This window comes from Polyodon spathula, chromosome 1 (assembly GCF_017654505.1).
Source record: "Polyodon spathula isolate WHYD16114869_AA chromosome 1, ASM1765450v1, whole genome shotgun sequence".
Lineage (NCBI taxonomy): Eukaryota > Metazoa > Chordata > Actinopteri > Acipenseriformes > Polyodontidae > Polyodon > Polyodon spathula.
In genome coordinates, this window is record NC_054534.1 from 73,518,275 (window position 1) to 73,532,983 (window position 14,709).

Here is a 14,709-nt window from a genome sequence, read left to right on the forward strand (position 1 = left end):
GTATACAAAACAATTAAAAACAAAGTATTAATATCATACTGTTATTATATACACACGTATTACACAATAACACAAAGCAAATTAAATATCGACTTGTTGAAGCGGTTTTTATTTTAGCCAGCGAGGTGAGATGTTCACATGTGGCAACAATGCACTAGCAAAAGCCACAAGGGAGTGACATCAGCTCCCTAGCAACAAGCCTTCTATGTTGTTGGGAATGGATTCAACTCATGAAGACTCATGAAATTAATTGGAGACTGAAGTTGATGAGAAGCAATTACCCTCCGCCAATTACAAGTTAAAATGGTGTGCTGCTTTTTATACAAAAAATGAGAAAAAGCAGGTAGACTATTTATACTGGACCCTGACGTACCCGATAAAACGAAGGAGTGGTTGTACAGTATTTATTTGTTAACCTATTTGTTTTCTATGGGTCTCGTACTATATCACAGCCCTCGATATATAGCAGATTTATATTGGACCCCGACACCCGCGATATATTGAGTGGGTATGCCTACTGTCAAAATCCATACTAATAATAAAGATATTATCGACATACTAATTAACCTGTTAAACCCCTGCCCCCACAGGCAATTTCCGCCTGGGGTGCTGTGGCCTTAAATAAATCACATTATCTTCCAAAGTATACACAGCACAGGCATGGTCCAAGGCTTGAATTCAAGGTAACCCCTTGGGCATCAGGACTAAAACTGATTTAGATTTGATAAAAGTCTTACTCAGTAACACACTGGAGGGAGATATTCAGAAAAAATACATACAAAAACAAATGCTTTTCATTTGTTTATATTCAAAAGTCATTTTTTCAACTTGTAGCACATGAAGAGAGACAATTTTTTTCCAGTGCTTCCCCAACATGTCTACTACACTGGGTAAACACTGATTGAATAAAGGGATCAAATTCTAAATGAGTTTTTACAAAGCTAGGCCCAAGGGTCCCTGAACCTCTCCAAAAATGAATATTGTGTAAATCTTTATGGCCAGTCATGCACCAGTTTCTTGAGCAAGTTCTAAAAGGGATGTTACCTTCTGGCACCTCACATGCTAGACATTGCCATATGAATTAGATTTTGTAATCCTCTTTATTTTTTGTCCAATATTTCATTCAAACGGTGGCCTTTTTGGAGAGCTTTGGGGTGCCTGAAATGTATGCATGATGAGTATACATGACAAATACTCTCAATTCATATGCCACAACTGTCAGGTACATTGCTCTACCCCAGATGATTAAAACAAAGCAAGGGCATAAAAAAACAGAATTGATTAGCCATGACAATGTCCACGGCTTACTAGACATGGCCCTCTGTCTTAACGTGATTCATATCTTTGCAGATAAATCGGCTGGGAGAGTCCCCATTCTTTTGCTTATTTCTTTTGTTTCTGCATGTATACTGTTTTGTGTTTCAAAATCTGGGCTACAAGCTTATCCGTTTGCACATGTCATTTTCTCAATCCCCCACTACAGCTATGGCTCCCATCTACCTGCCTTGTGACTGAAATCATATGAGGGGATTGTGAGAACCATTGGCTGCACGGCACACTCTGTTGCATAGTTAGATAATAGTACTGGATAGAGCTGTGCAAAGTTTCACTCTCCTTTAAGTCACTCTGCTTTTGCACTGCATTGCTTCTTATTACCCATCTTCTGACTTCTAGTTTATTAACCTAATTAATTTTATATCTTTCTTTTTATCTTCCTGTTTGACATTTTTGTTAGATGCGTATGCGGTCACATGTGGGGGAAAAAAAAAAGAACAGAGGATTTGTTTAAACCGTCATTAGCTTTTGTTATATTGGGAAGGTAACAGTTACAAGTGTACTTAGGTTCTGCAAACCATCTCTTCAGTTAAGAAAAAACATCTGAGTTGTTGAGAGAAAGAGCCTGCAGTGTCATCAGTGCTGATTAAAGGATTAAGGAACATCTGCAAATTATAATGGGAAAATGGAATGGAGAATAATAAGCGATACAATTACCGTAAAAATCGTTTTATAGGTCGCACTGGCGTAAAAGTCGCACCTCCCTTTTTGAGACTTAAATTTTAATAAAACAGTTTTTTTTTGTTTTAACAAAACATTTTTTTCCCTACATGCTCAACACTGGTAAATAAAGATACATGTGTTTAGGTTCGAAATAACCCTTGTTTGCAACATTTTATTCCATTAATAATTTTACAATGTTTTTTGATTTTAGTTAAACTGCTAGAAACTATTCAATTTTAAAAGTTATAATTAACAGAGCTTAGACTCAAGTTATATGTCACACATCACATCTGTATTAAACTACTGCTATTTTATTTTAGCTTCTCAAGTACCCAAACAAGTTCAAGAACATATCATCCTTGCTTTACTGACCATTTCTTTCCAAAACCATTCTGACATACATACAGTAGTTCCCGCTGCATTTGCTTTTACAAATTTGTTGTATTAATGCAAATTTAAAAGAAAAGTATTAAACAGTGCTGTTTCATCAATTTAAAATGCAGAAACACCCCAATTAACTAAACAGTGCCCCATTTAATAACCAGTAAACAAAACATTTTAGTGTTGCATACAGTGCAGTACAATTCCATTCAATTTCCAGCTGTACAAATACATTCATTGTGTTTTGTTAATCAGAACCAGAACCATACACATACTTTAAAAGTGTACCACTGCGTTGCACTGACATGTTGAACACATGTAGAAGTTACAGTATGTATAAAGTCATTCAAAGTACTCCATTCAAGCAAAATGTTTTATACATCGAGTCATGAACACTTTCCTCCTATCAGCTCGTTTTTCTTTGGCCATTTTAAGTTTCTCTTTGTTTCATCTCTAATCACATACTGTTTTTTCAGCATTGTGCAATTTCAAACCTGTTGAATAGCATTTTCTTTTTTTTCTTACTGTCCTACTTTGTTCAGTCTAAAAGTCACGTGCAATTTTGTAGCATTACAGTTACAATGAACGGAACACTTGAAAAGTTTACTACTCAGCTTTCTAACCAATAGCTGTTTGGTATGGATGGGTTCAGTTTGAATGTTGACAAATCAATGGCTGAATTTGAGAATTAGGAAATTCAGAGGGAATGACAGCTATTGTGTTAACACTAAGTGAATCTGTATAGCTGTAATGTTTTCAAGAGGAGGTCAGTCAAGAGTCTGAAATCTTGCGTTTAATATTCAAAATGACTAAGGGTACTAAGAGTAAGAAATTAAAACTTTTAATTAGAACAGTGGTTTTGTGTTTCTACCTAGCAACATGACTGGAATGCCGTAGATCCTGAACAAATAAATCAGGTTGTTGACAATTAGGTTTGTGTGAGACATAACCGTGGCTGTAGTAATCCCATGTGGCACTGGTACAGTAGTTTAATATTAGGCACACCAGCGCAGGTGCAGGGGGAAGGGGCTATCTCATCAGTCATTGTCATTTAAAGCAGATTAAAGAATGTGCAGACTCACTCCTCTGGTGCTAGGTTGTAGGTTGTAAATGTAGGGTGCTAGGGAATATTTTATCAGTCATTTTCATTTAAGGCAGATTAAAGATTTGCAGACTCACCCCTCTAGGAATATTTTATGTTTGTATTTCTTACTTGACTAAGATGAATAAGAGTGCACATTCCCTATTGGGATGAATGGCTTCCAATGGCAAGACCCTGATTCGAGGTTCAGCACCAGCTAAAAACATGATTTGACGAGCACACACCTTTGTTCCAACAGGTCTATATATGACATTGACCAACAGCTCATCTTATTTTAGAGACATATGGTGATAAGCCACCAATCACATAGCTTGTAGCTTGTACCTTTTATGGCTTGCATTTGCAGAAGGCAGTTTGTGATTTTCAGGGTTCAATCATAGTAAAAACCAAATAGAAGGGATGATTTTGTTTTTTTCCCCCCCATGTTGTTATGAGGAAAAATGGGCTTCTACAGAAAGTATTTTTGCACAGCATCTAGAAGGCATTGGACGTTGAAGTTTAAGGTGGCTTTTTAGAACTGTTCAGGTAGGTACTGTTGAATGCTGCCATTATGTAACACAACAGTTGTTGGTTTACAATGGTTTTAGGTAGGATTAATTTGATTGTTGTCTGCAAAATAGTTTTTTCATTAGCAGACAATAGGTTTATATCACATGCAAGTTTTATTAATCTTTTTAAAACAAAAAGGATGTATGATACTATTTCCTTAAAAACATAATGTTGTCTCTTATCCAAAAACGTTGACCTTCATACCATCTAGCTCCATTAACTGCCTCTCAACTAAAGTTCTCTATAAAAGTTGTGGTTTTCAGTGCCGCCAGCCAGGCAGAGAAGTTTTGTGACAAAGCCATGTGACTTCTCTGGTAACAAGGTCACTCTTGATTGTAAATTATTGTTGCCACAATATCTGAATTTATATTTTTGTATGCCTAGCAAATCTTGCAACTTGGAACAATTGAATAGATTTCTGCGTATTGCCTAACATCTTAGGCCTAGTGCTGGTAGTAGCTTTTGATTCATTCATTAATAAATTCATGAACAGTCAATGAAGATAGTCTCTCTCTTCAGTTAACCAATTAACTATTCTTTTGAGATTTCAATCCTGTGGAAATTCCCAGAGTATAATAAACTGTAGCTTGTTATCTCCTTGTACACTGTCAGTGAGAATGAGGCTGTTTTATCACAGAAAAACGGTTCAGTACCTTAAAATGAAATCTGCACGTTTGCTAAATTTAAACTTGTACAGCCCAGGAACACGATGTACGCTGACTGGTAGTGATACTGAAAATTGTACTGTAGTTAAAATCCCTTTTTCAAGTACAGTAATCCGTCGCATATCCCACTGCGGTGGGGCCAGAGTAAGGGTGGATATGTAAAAAGGTGGATAAATGAATCCTGTTTTAAATACCATTATACACAGCTGTAACAATTACTATATTCGCACAATTAGATTCAGCTTTTATTAGTAAGCTACCCTAAATCCCTTGTTTAGAAAGATTAATACAGAGTATTAATGCTTGATACACTCCGGAAGCGAACAGGATTTATTTACATATCAAGTCAACACACTGAACAGCTCATGTGACACTACCAACAATGGTTGCTGACAGAGCACATACAACACAGTGTACGGAAACTTTGGTATGATCTTCAATCTCTGAACTAATCCTCTCTGTTCAATAATAAACTAACATAGAGATTGATCCTGCCGGATAAACAATTAGGGTGGATACGTGACGGATTACTGTAGTTGCTATAGTAGTTATATTTATATGACTTTTGAGTTAAATAACATTTGATTCACTGTAGTGCAAGTAAGTATCCCAGTAACCAATGCTGATTTTAATAATGTATTCATCCCAGACCCAATTTTGTTACTGAATACTTGCTTGTTTCCATACATATCTGTTATAGTTTCCTAACTTTAATGATGGCCATATTTTGTGACAGCTGATAAAGAATTAATTTCCATTTCAGATTCACTTTTCTAGCTGAATCTATTAGACCGTGTTAAGGAAATGTTATGTGGTACATGTTCTCTGAGGCTGTAGTCAGATATCATTTTTTTTACTTTGCTGTCTTAATGGAAATAATCAAGGTCCTGCTGGGTTCCTTGACATTTTTGGAATCAAATCATCTCTCTTACTGAGCGAGCAGGAAATGTGCAGCCTTTACTCCAATATGATAATAGAAAATGAGCTTGGGACACAAAAATTCACAGCAGTTCGAAAGATTATCACAGAATAAAAATATACACTGTTTTGACATACCACAAGGACAGGAAATAATGATGTTGAATTAAATTAACCTTTCAGTTGAAAGGTTACACATTTTGCACTTAAGATGTTGGGTCGGTTTTATACAGCGCAAGATCAGCTGATTAGCCTATGTCAATAGGAGGTCATTGTTTTGCTGCTTTACAGCATGCTTGCAAGTAGTTGGGTATCAGTAGATCATTCATATATCATTTAGAGTGGATATTAAATAACGTATACATTAGTGGAAATAATTATGCAAACAGCATTTCAGTTTGTTCGATCCTATTTAAGTAGTCTTCCCATAAGTGCAGTATTTTAGGGTCATTGCTATTCTTATGTTTTGTCTTAATGAACATTTCAGAGATAATAAATGGCATACGAATACCATGAATTTTTAATACAAGAAACTTAGTTTGGGTAAACAAATGTTGTACTAAGTTTGCTTAGCTGAAGTTCATGTCTTTTATTTTTGATGCAGTGTTTGAAGCAGAGTACTGTCATTTTTCATCAGTCACCACCACTGGAGAACAGCCGCAAACTTACATGCAGTTCTCTTGTACATGTTCAGAAAACTACCATTGAGTTTATTTTTACTGAGAGTAGCACATGTTCTTTTCCTGTTTTTTCTGGAGACAATTTAATTGTCTCCTCTTTATTTTCCAGTTGCAGCTATGCTTTTAAACAGCATTGTATCCACAAATGCCATTTGGAACCAGTCGGTAGTGTACCAGTGTAAGGAAATCCTGAATGTTGATATTTTACGATTACTTGTCGTCACTTTACCATTATCCCTCCTCCAGGGCCACCAACTCACCACGTGTACCCTGGACCCCCTTCCCACTCACATCTTTCAAATTGCTGCTCCTGCTCTACTCCCCTTCATCTCCTCCCTTTTCAAACAAGACTATCACCCCCTCCTCAAAAAAACCTACCCTCAACCCCACCTCCCTCCAGAACTACCGTCCTGCCTCTCTCTTACCCTTCCTCTCTAAAACCCTCAAGCGGGCAGTACACCGCCAGCTGTCTGCTTTTCTGTCTGACCACTCTCTCCTCGACCCTCTCCAATCTGGCTTCTGCTCTGCTCACTCCACTGAAACTGCTCTCCTGTCTGTCACTAACTCGTCCATGCTCCTCTCTCTCCTCTGTCCTAATTCTCCTCGAGCTCTGCTGCCTTTGACACTGTCGATTACGCTATTCGCCTTTCCTCTCTCGCTGACCTGGGAATCTCCAGCACTGCTCTGGCCTGGATCTCCTACCTCTCCGACCGCACCTACCAGATAACTTGCCGTGGCTCAACCGCCACACCTCACCCTCTCTCAACAGGAGTCCCCCAAGGATCAGTCTTAAGTCCTCTCCTGTTCTCTCTCTCTACACTCCATCTCCACTCTAGCATGCACCTGCTGATCTCTTCCTGAGCAACATAAGAATAATCCAACCCTTCCTCACCAACTACTCCATGCAACTCCTCATCTAGGCCCTGGTAATCTCCCGCCTAGACTACTGCAACTCCCTCCTGACCGGCCTGCCTGTGTCTGCCACCCATCCTCTGTAGCTCATCCAGAACTCCGCTGCTCTCCTGGTGTTCTCTCTGCTTCGCTTCTGCCACACTACTCCACTGCTCCGCTCACTCCACTGGCTCCCGATCATTGTTCACATCCAGTTCAAGACTTGTACTCACCTACCGATGCCTTGACCAGACTGCACCCACCTACCTCCAGACCCTCATCTCTCGCTACACCCCCAACTGACCTCTCCGCTACACCTGCAGAAGAAGACTAGCTGTACCTCCACTACACTCCGCTGCCTCCAGAGCCCACTCCTTCCCCACCCTCGCCTTGAAGTAGTGGAATGTCCTTCCTATAGGTGTCAGGACTGCTTAGTCCCTTACCATCTTCCGGTGCCTCCTGAAGACACACCTCTTCAGGCAACACCTGTAAAACTCAACTCTCCTTTTGGACAATATAGCACTCTGCCTTTAATGCACTTTAACTTGCACTTATCAACTCCCTATTTTACTCCTGCACTTAACCCACACTGTAGTATCTTGTATTTCACTTACACTCGTATGTAACCCTAATATAACTATCAACACTGTTATCAGTTCTTGAACTGCCACAATATCAAATCATACTGTGTTTTGTATTTGCTCTTATTAGGATTGAAGTCATTGTATTTTGTATTGTGCTATTAATTGTACTGTAATTATAAGGGCATCTGCTAAGAAATAAATAATAATAAGCAGCTTTCTATTTTCAATACTTATATACAGCACCAGGTGACACCTCCATCTGAGATGCACTCCACCATGATGAGTAGCTCTTTACAAGAAAGTTAACATCCAAAAGTTTTTTAGCATCACAGGTATTGTGCAATACTGTATATAGCTTTCATACCTTATTTAAAATGTGTGTGATTTTTAATTGGTGTCCTGTTTTATTTATTTTTAACCCAATTATGTAACCAGGTTATATGCTTGAGATGAAAGCCTTTAGTGTTAAGTCTGGTCTAGTTTTATTAATGCACATTAATACACTGAACAAAAATATAAACGCAGCATGTAAAGTGTTGATCCCATGTTTCATGAGCTGAAATAAAAGATCCCAGAAATTTTCCATATGCACAAAAAGCTTATTTCTCTCAAATTTTGTGCACAAATTTGTTTACGTCCCTGTTAGTGAACATTTCTCCTTTGCCAAGATAATCCATCCACCTCACAGGTGTGGCATATCAAGATTAAACAGCATGATCATTAAACAGGTGCACCTTGTGCTGGGGACAATAAAAGGTCACTCTAAAATGTGCAGTTTTGTCACACAACACAATGCCACAGATGTCTCAAGTTTTGAGGGAGTGTGCAATTGGAATGCTGACTGCAGGAATGTCCATCAGAGCTGTTGCCAGAGAATTGAATGTTCATTTCTCTACCATAAGCCGCCTCCAGCGTCGTTTTAGAGAATTTGGCAGTACGTCCAACCGGCCTCACAACCGCAGATCACGTGTAACCACCCCAGCCCAGGACCTCCACATCCGGCTTCTTCATCTGTGGGATTGTCTGAGACCAGCCACCCAGACAGCTGATGAAGCGGTTTGCACAACCGAAGAATTTCTGTACAAACTGTCAGAAACCGTCTCAGAGTAGCTCATCTGTGTGCTCAGCGTCCTCACCAGGATCTTCACTTGAGTGCAGTTCGGCATCATAACCGACTTCAGTGCGCAAATGCTCACCTTCGATGGCCACTGGCACGCTGGAGAAGTGTGCTCTTCACGGCTGTATCTCGGTTTCAGCTTTACCGGGCAGATGGCAGACAGCGTGTATGGCATCATGTGGGTGAGCGGTATGCTGATGTCAACGGTGTAAACAGACTGCCCCACGGTGGCGGTGGGGTTATGGTATGGTCAGGCATAAGATACGGACAACGAACACAATTGCTTTGTATCAATGGCAATTTGAATGCACAGAGATACTGTGACGAGATCCTGAGGCCCATTGTTGTACCATTCATCTGCCGCCATCACCTCATGTTTCAGCATGATAATGCACGGCCCCATGTCCCCAGGGATCTGTACAGAATTCCTGGAAGCTGAAAATGTACCCGTGTTTCCATGGCCTGCATACTCACCACACATGTCACCCATTGAGCATGTTTGGGATGCTGTGGATCGATGTGTATGACAGCGTGTTCCAGTTCCTGACAATATCCAGCAACTTCGCACAGCCATTGAAGAGGAGTGGGACAACATTCCACAGACCACAATCAACAGCCTGATCAACTCTATGAGAAGGAGATGTGTCATGCTGCCTGAGGCAAATGGTGATCACACCAGATACTGACTGGTTTTCTGATCCATGCCCCTACCTTTTTTTTTTTTTTTTTTAAAGGTATCTGTGACCAACAGATGCATATCTGTATTCCCAGTCATGTGAAATCCATAATTCCTAATGAATTCATTTCAATTGACTGATTTCCTTATATGAACTGTAACTGTAAAATCTTTGAAATTGTTGCATGTTGCATTTATATTTTTGCTCAGTGTAGGTTTCTTCTTTTTTGGCATTATTATTGCATTATTTATTTTTTTTAAATCTAGGGATTCAGTCTTGCTTGTGTTTTGCTGCAGGGGGTTGAATTCTGTCATGCTCCAGATTAAAAAATACATGCCTCACAGCTTGATTGACAGTCCACTCCATCATGTCATGAGAGTTGCCTGAATTATGGTTGTCCAGAGGGTTCTTTGGGAACCTTGGGCCGTGAAAACTAATCTTGGGCAGCATCTGTGTTTTGTCTGGTATGAGACTTCTTATGTTAACTGTGGAAAGTCAAAATGAGTCACGATTTATGACAACCAGTGTGTTGACTAACCTGTCTGTGAAAAATCCTATACTCTGTATCAAAGGGAAGTTGTGATTGCTCTCCAAATGGATTGAATGGGGTCTGGTTTAATAGCTTGCTTCAGAAATATCTTACTGTTGTCTTGCTACCCACAAAAAAAAGTTCCCGTTTGTTCCCGCACAGTACTGCTGATACCAATTCTTGCGTATTGAAATGCAGAACTTGAAATTCATATCAAATGTGACTTACATGTTTATTAATTTAATTTATGAGGTTGAAAACTGTTGTATATCCTCAGGTGTTTTAGTGTAGAACTTCAAAATGTGATAGTAATGCTTTGTGGTTAACGTAGTATAGCTATAAATATTAAACCGTATAACTGTATTCTGAAAAATATTGAACAGAATTCCAATAATACACCATTGAATACAATATTTTACAGCTGTTACTTGTCCCATGATGGCAAACTGCAACACTGCGCTGAGCAGGGTGATTCTGGTTTCATACCCTGAGACTTTTTTCTTTTTTTCTTTTGGGGGAGGACAGCATTCTTTCTCTGCACTACATTCAGTGAAAAAAAAATACATAATTAATACAAAAACACATTGCCATGAGATTTACAGTCTGTTTTGTTTTAAATAGTAACAAAATACAGTCGACTCTGCATAATTGCACAGGCTCAGGACCGGTGTGATGCTATGCACATAACTGGAGTATGCAGTTAACAGGAGCAAGATAATACAATAACAACAGGTCTATACGTACATGTACGTGTATATAGGACTCATTTTAATCAGATTAATAGCATTATTTTCCATTTATTCATTATTTTATTGGCAGTAACTTTAAATACAACTTCAAAACAATAAGTGAACTTGAAATATGGTACAGCATAACACCTATAAAACATTCAAACATCACTTCTCCGTGGCATTATAATCATAATAATAATAATAATAATAATAATAACAGTAAAGTACTATAGCTGGCATGAAGGTCATGCCAAATTTATAGAACTATGCAGAGCCTACAACATGGAAAATACTCCACCGATTTAAGCTGACAGAAAGTGATTGCAAACTAGACTATTCTAGCTTATATATACTGGGGGGGGGGGACTGTCACAAGACTGAAGGTTTATATACAGTACCGTGTTTTTTATTTAAATTGACTTAAAGTAGCCTACTGTATACACCTTCAGAAAAAAGAAAAACCAGTGAAATACAGGTACGTTACAGTGCTACTGTAAGCTCAGTGCACACACTACTGTATTCTCTGGAAACGTGGGAAATGAAAAAAAAAAGATGTGTACAGTACCTTACTGTAGATAGTGTGACTACAACGTAGGAAAAAAATATTTGATGGAAGTCTGCACAGCATCTGGCCTGAGTGTTACAGGTTCGCTTTGCCATTTTCTTATTTTTTCCCCACTGCCAAACCGTTGCAAATATGTACGAGCATAACAACAGCATGTTGATGGAACACGTGGACTGCATTATGCAATTAACCAAAATAAAATGCATTGTACAACCAACTTCTATGCAAATAATCTCACTGTATTATACAAATAATCTCATATATAAATATTTACTTTCTGTCATTCATATTTGTCAATCTTCATGTTTTAACAGTTTCACAAATCGATGAATTGTGCGTGTCCAATAAATAACATACCGCTTCTGTTCAAATCTAGTAAAACATTACTATAGCGTTTAAATCTAAATAAATACGTAAATATGGTAAACAGCAAACTAGGTTTGCAACACTAGAAACGAAAGAAAAAAACATTCCTTTTTTTCCAGGGAAAGTTTGTCTTGGAATTTAAACAGTAAACTTCACGTGTGTTTGGTTTTAAACATCCCAACAAGTACTGTACATGCTTGCCCACAAATTTGACTCAGAAATAGTTTTATAAATTACCCAGCACAATTTTTTTCTGTTTTTCAGTTGTTTTTTTTGTTGTTGTTGTAACTTTACTAGATTACTGCAGTTAAAAGTCAGGTTCATGCATTAAAAGAGTTCACTTATTTGCTAATTTACAAAAAAATGTAAATAACACCTTAAGTTGATCAAATTAGCCTGTTCATTGCCAGAGGATTATGTCACACTTCTCTAAGAAAATCCCAAAGATTTGTGCAAGAAAGTATGTACCAGGTCTTTAATGACTACAAAAAATAAATGGTATATATATTTTTTTCTCCTGGAGATATTTTTTTTTCTCCTGAAAATATTTTTCTTTCTCATTTGTGGGAAGTTTTTTTACATTGAGCTGATGTCTTCAAAATATGGAAAAAAATGCCCAATATCTGTAAAGCTAAAGGTCAGCTGGGAGATAAAGTGTCACTTAGCAACTGTGGTTCCCTTCATGAGCAGGTCATTTTGTATGGCAAGGTAGCTATGGTTTTGGTTCTTGAGTCACATTTAGTTGAATTGTGTGCCTTTTCTCTTTTGAAGCCTGAAGCATACATACTCACTCAGTCAGTTAAGTAAAACATGTAAAGACCTGAAATAAGTCAATTGTTATGGCACTGCAGTACCTATATTTAGTAATGGTTGTGTTGATTTAATTTAGACCACAGTTCTAGATATTTATTAACACAAAGCCAAATTTAGCCAAAAATCAAGCTGTTCTTTTGCCAAACCTTTGAGACAAATAAATAAATACAAAACTTCATAGTTTAATTGATTAAACTGAAACTAATTCTATAATATAATTATGGTGGTGAAAGTGTTTCTGTTTGGCAAAGATGAAGGTATAACACAATGCCATAGTCTATTTGAATTCCAATGTTGCTATCACAAACTCATTGTATCCCGCAGCTGTGCACTGCAGCTTCTTTGATTAAAAATAGAGGAATTGTGGAGGAGTTAACTATTTTGGGAACTGTTTGGAGAATCTCTGCATATTTGTATTGTTTTAAGGCATAATCTTTCAGATGAAGGCTTTCCTCTGGTATTATTACAATTTTTTTATTTTTTTTAATTTTATTTTTTACATGCTCAGTTCTCTCACCAAATACTAATATGCTCTATTTAGAAAAAAAACTAACAAAAAAAACTTTTTTTCCAGTTTTTATTAAAGTCAAATTTGAAGCAGGTTACTGGGAGCAAAACATCTAACTATTTATTTATTTATTTCATGCATTTTTATCTGGCTTTAATAACAAAAAACCTGTAAGGCTTTCCTATAAAGCAATTTACCAGCATACACAGTGAACAGACACAATACAACTTACAGTAGCACTGGCATATACACTGCTTTTTTATTGAGTTCTAATTTTGTGGATTTTGTTTTTCAAATACTAATGCAGCAGTCTGTCACATATGTGACTGCGGTTGGACCAGAGTCAGGGTGGATATTTAAAAAGGCAGATAAATGAATCCTTTTTTAAATACCATTATATACAACTGTAACAATTACTGTATTCACACAATTAATGTTTTGAGATTCAGCTTTTATTAGGGAGTTCCCCTAAATTTCTAGTTTAGAAAGATACAGGGTATTAGTGTTTGTGATAGGGTAGCTGTCTGCCACATGGGTGCATGCATTTGCTGCTGAGTGACAGGCAGGAGATTGAGACAAAGGTTGAAGTTGATACGCCCTGCAGGCGAACATAATTTATTTACATATCAGCACTCTTGCCTGCAATGGTAGAGCACAGAGTGCATTCAACAATCTGTGAAAACTTTGGCGGGATCTACAATCTGTGAACTAATCTTCTCTGTTCAGTAATAAACTAACTCTGGCTACTCACCTGGCGGTTTCGACTGTTTCGACTTGCTTATTCACTCTTCGGTATCCAACCCTGGTTCTGATATTCTCTCTCTCTCTCTCTTTCTCTAAAAAGTTCTACTTTTGACTCATTTGTCCATAGAACATTGTTAGAACTCTTAAAGATCATCCAGGTGCTTTTTGGCAAACGTGAGACAAGCATTCATGTTGTTCTTGGTGAGCAGTGGTTTCCGCCTTGCTACTCTGCCATGAATCCTATTTTTGCCCAGTGTCTTTCTGATGATGGAGTCATGAACACTGACCTTAGCCGAGGCGAGAGAGGCCTGCAGATCCCTGGATGTTGTTCCTAGGATTCTTTGTGGCTTCCTGGACGGTTTTATGCCTTACTCTTGGAGAGATTTTGGCAGGACAGCCACTCCTGGAAGATTCACTACTGTCCCAAGCTTTCTCCATTTGGACAATATGGCTCTGACTGGTTTGGTGGAGTCCCAGAGCCATAGAAATGGCTTTGTAACTGATAGGCATCAACAACTTTTTTCCAGAGGTCTTCAGGAATTTCTTTTGATCGTGGCATGATGTGCCTCTAGAACCTGTGTGCTGACAACTTCACTCTGATGGTAAGGGCCAAAGTTAGTCAGAGTTATATTGGACAGGGCTGGCCCAAATCAGACCTGATTGTTAACCAAAGTATTCAAACAGCTGACCCTAATTATCCCTTTAATTGGGTTGAGTTAACTAGGGAGGGCAATAACTTTTTCACACCTGAAGATTGCATGTTTGATTACCTTGCACACCAAACAAATGAAAGAAGCACTGAAATTTGGTGTCATTTTTTCTCTCAGACTCCCTCTATATACTACTATAACCCACAAAAAGATCTGACCAAGTCCAATGTGAAAAATGTGC

At 38.1% G+C, this 14,709-nt stretch overlaps 1 protein-coding gene across 4 annotated transcripts in view; it reads left to right on the plus strand.

The window, feature by feature from the left end:
- Positions 1–14,709, plus strand: part of kdm4c (lysine (K)-specific demethylase 4C) — a 201,143-nt gene that overhangs the window by 70,812 nt on the left and 115,622 nt on the right. Inside the window, exon 9 of one of the 4 annotated variants that reach the window (XM_041261798.1) lies at positions 6,540–6,850. The exons of the other annotated variants lie outside the window; for them this stretch is intronic. Within the exon in view, the coding sequence (XP_041117732.1) occupies positions 6,540–6,731 (192 nt within the window). The 3' untranslated portion in view covers positions 6,732–6,850. Of the gene's footprint in view, positions 1–6,539; positions 6,851–14,709 lie in introns of those variants that run through there. 4 annotated transcript variants of the gene reach the window in all.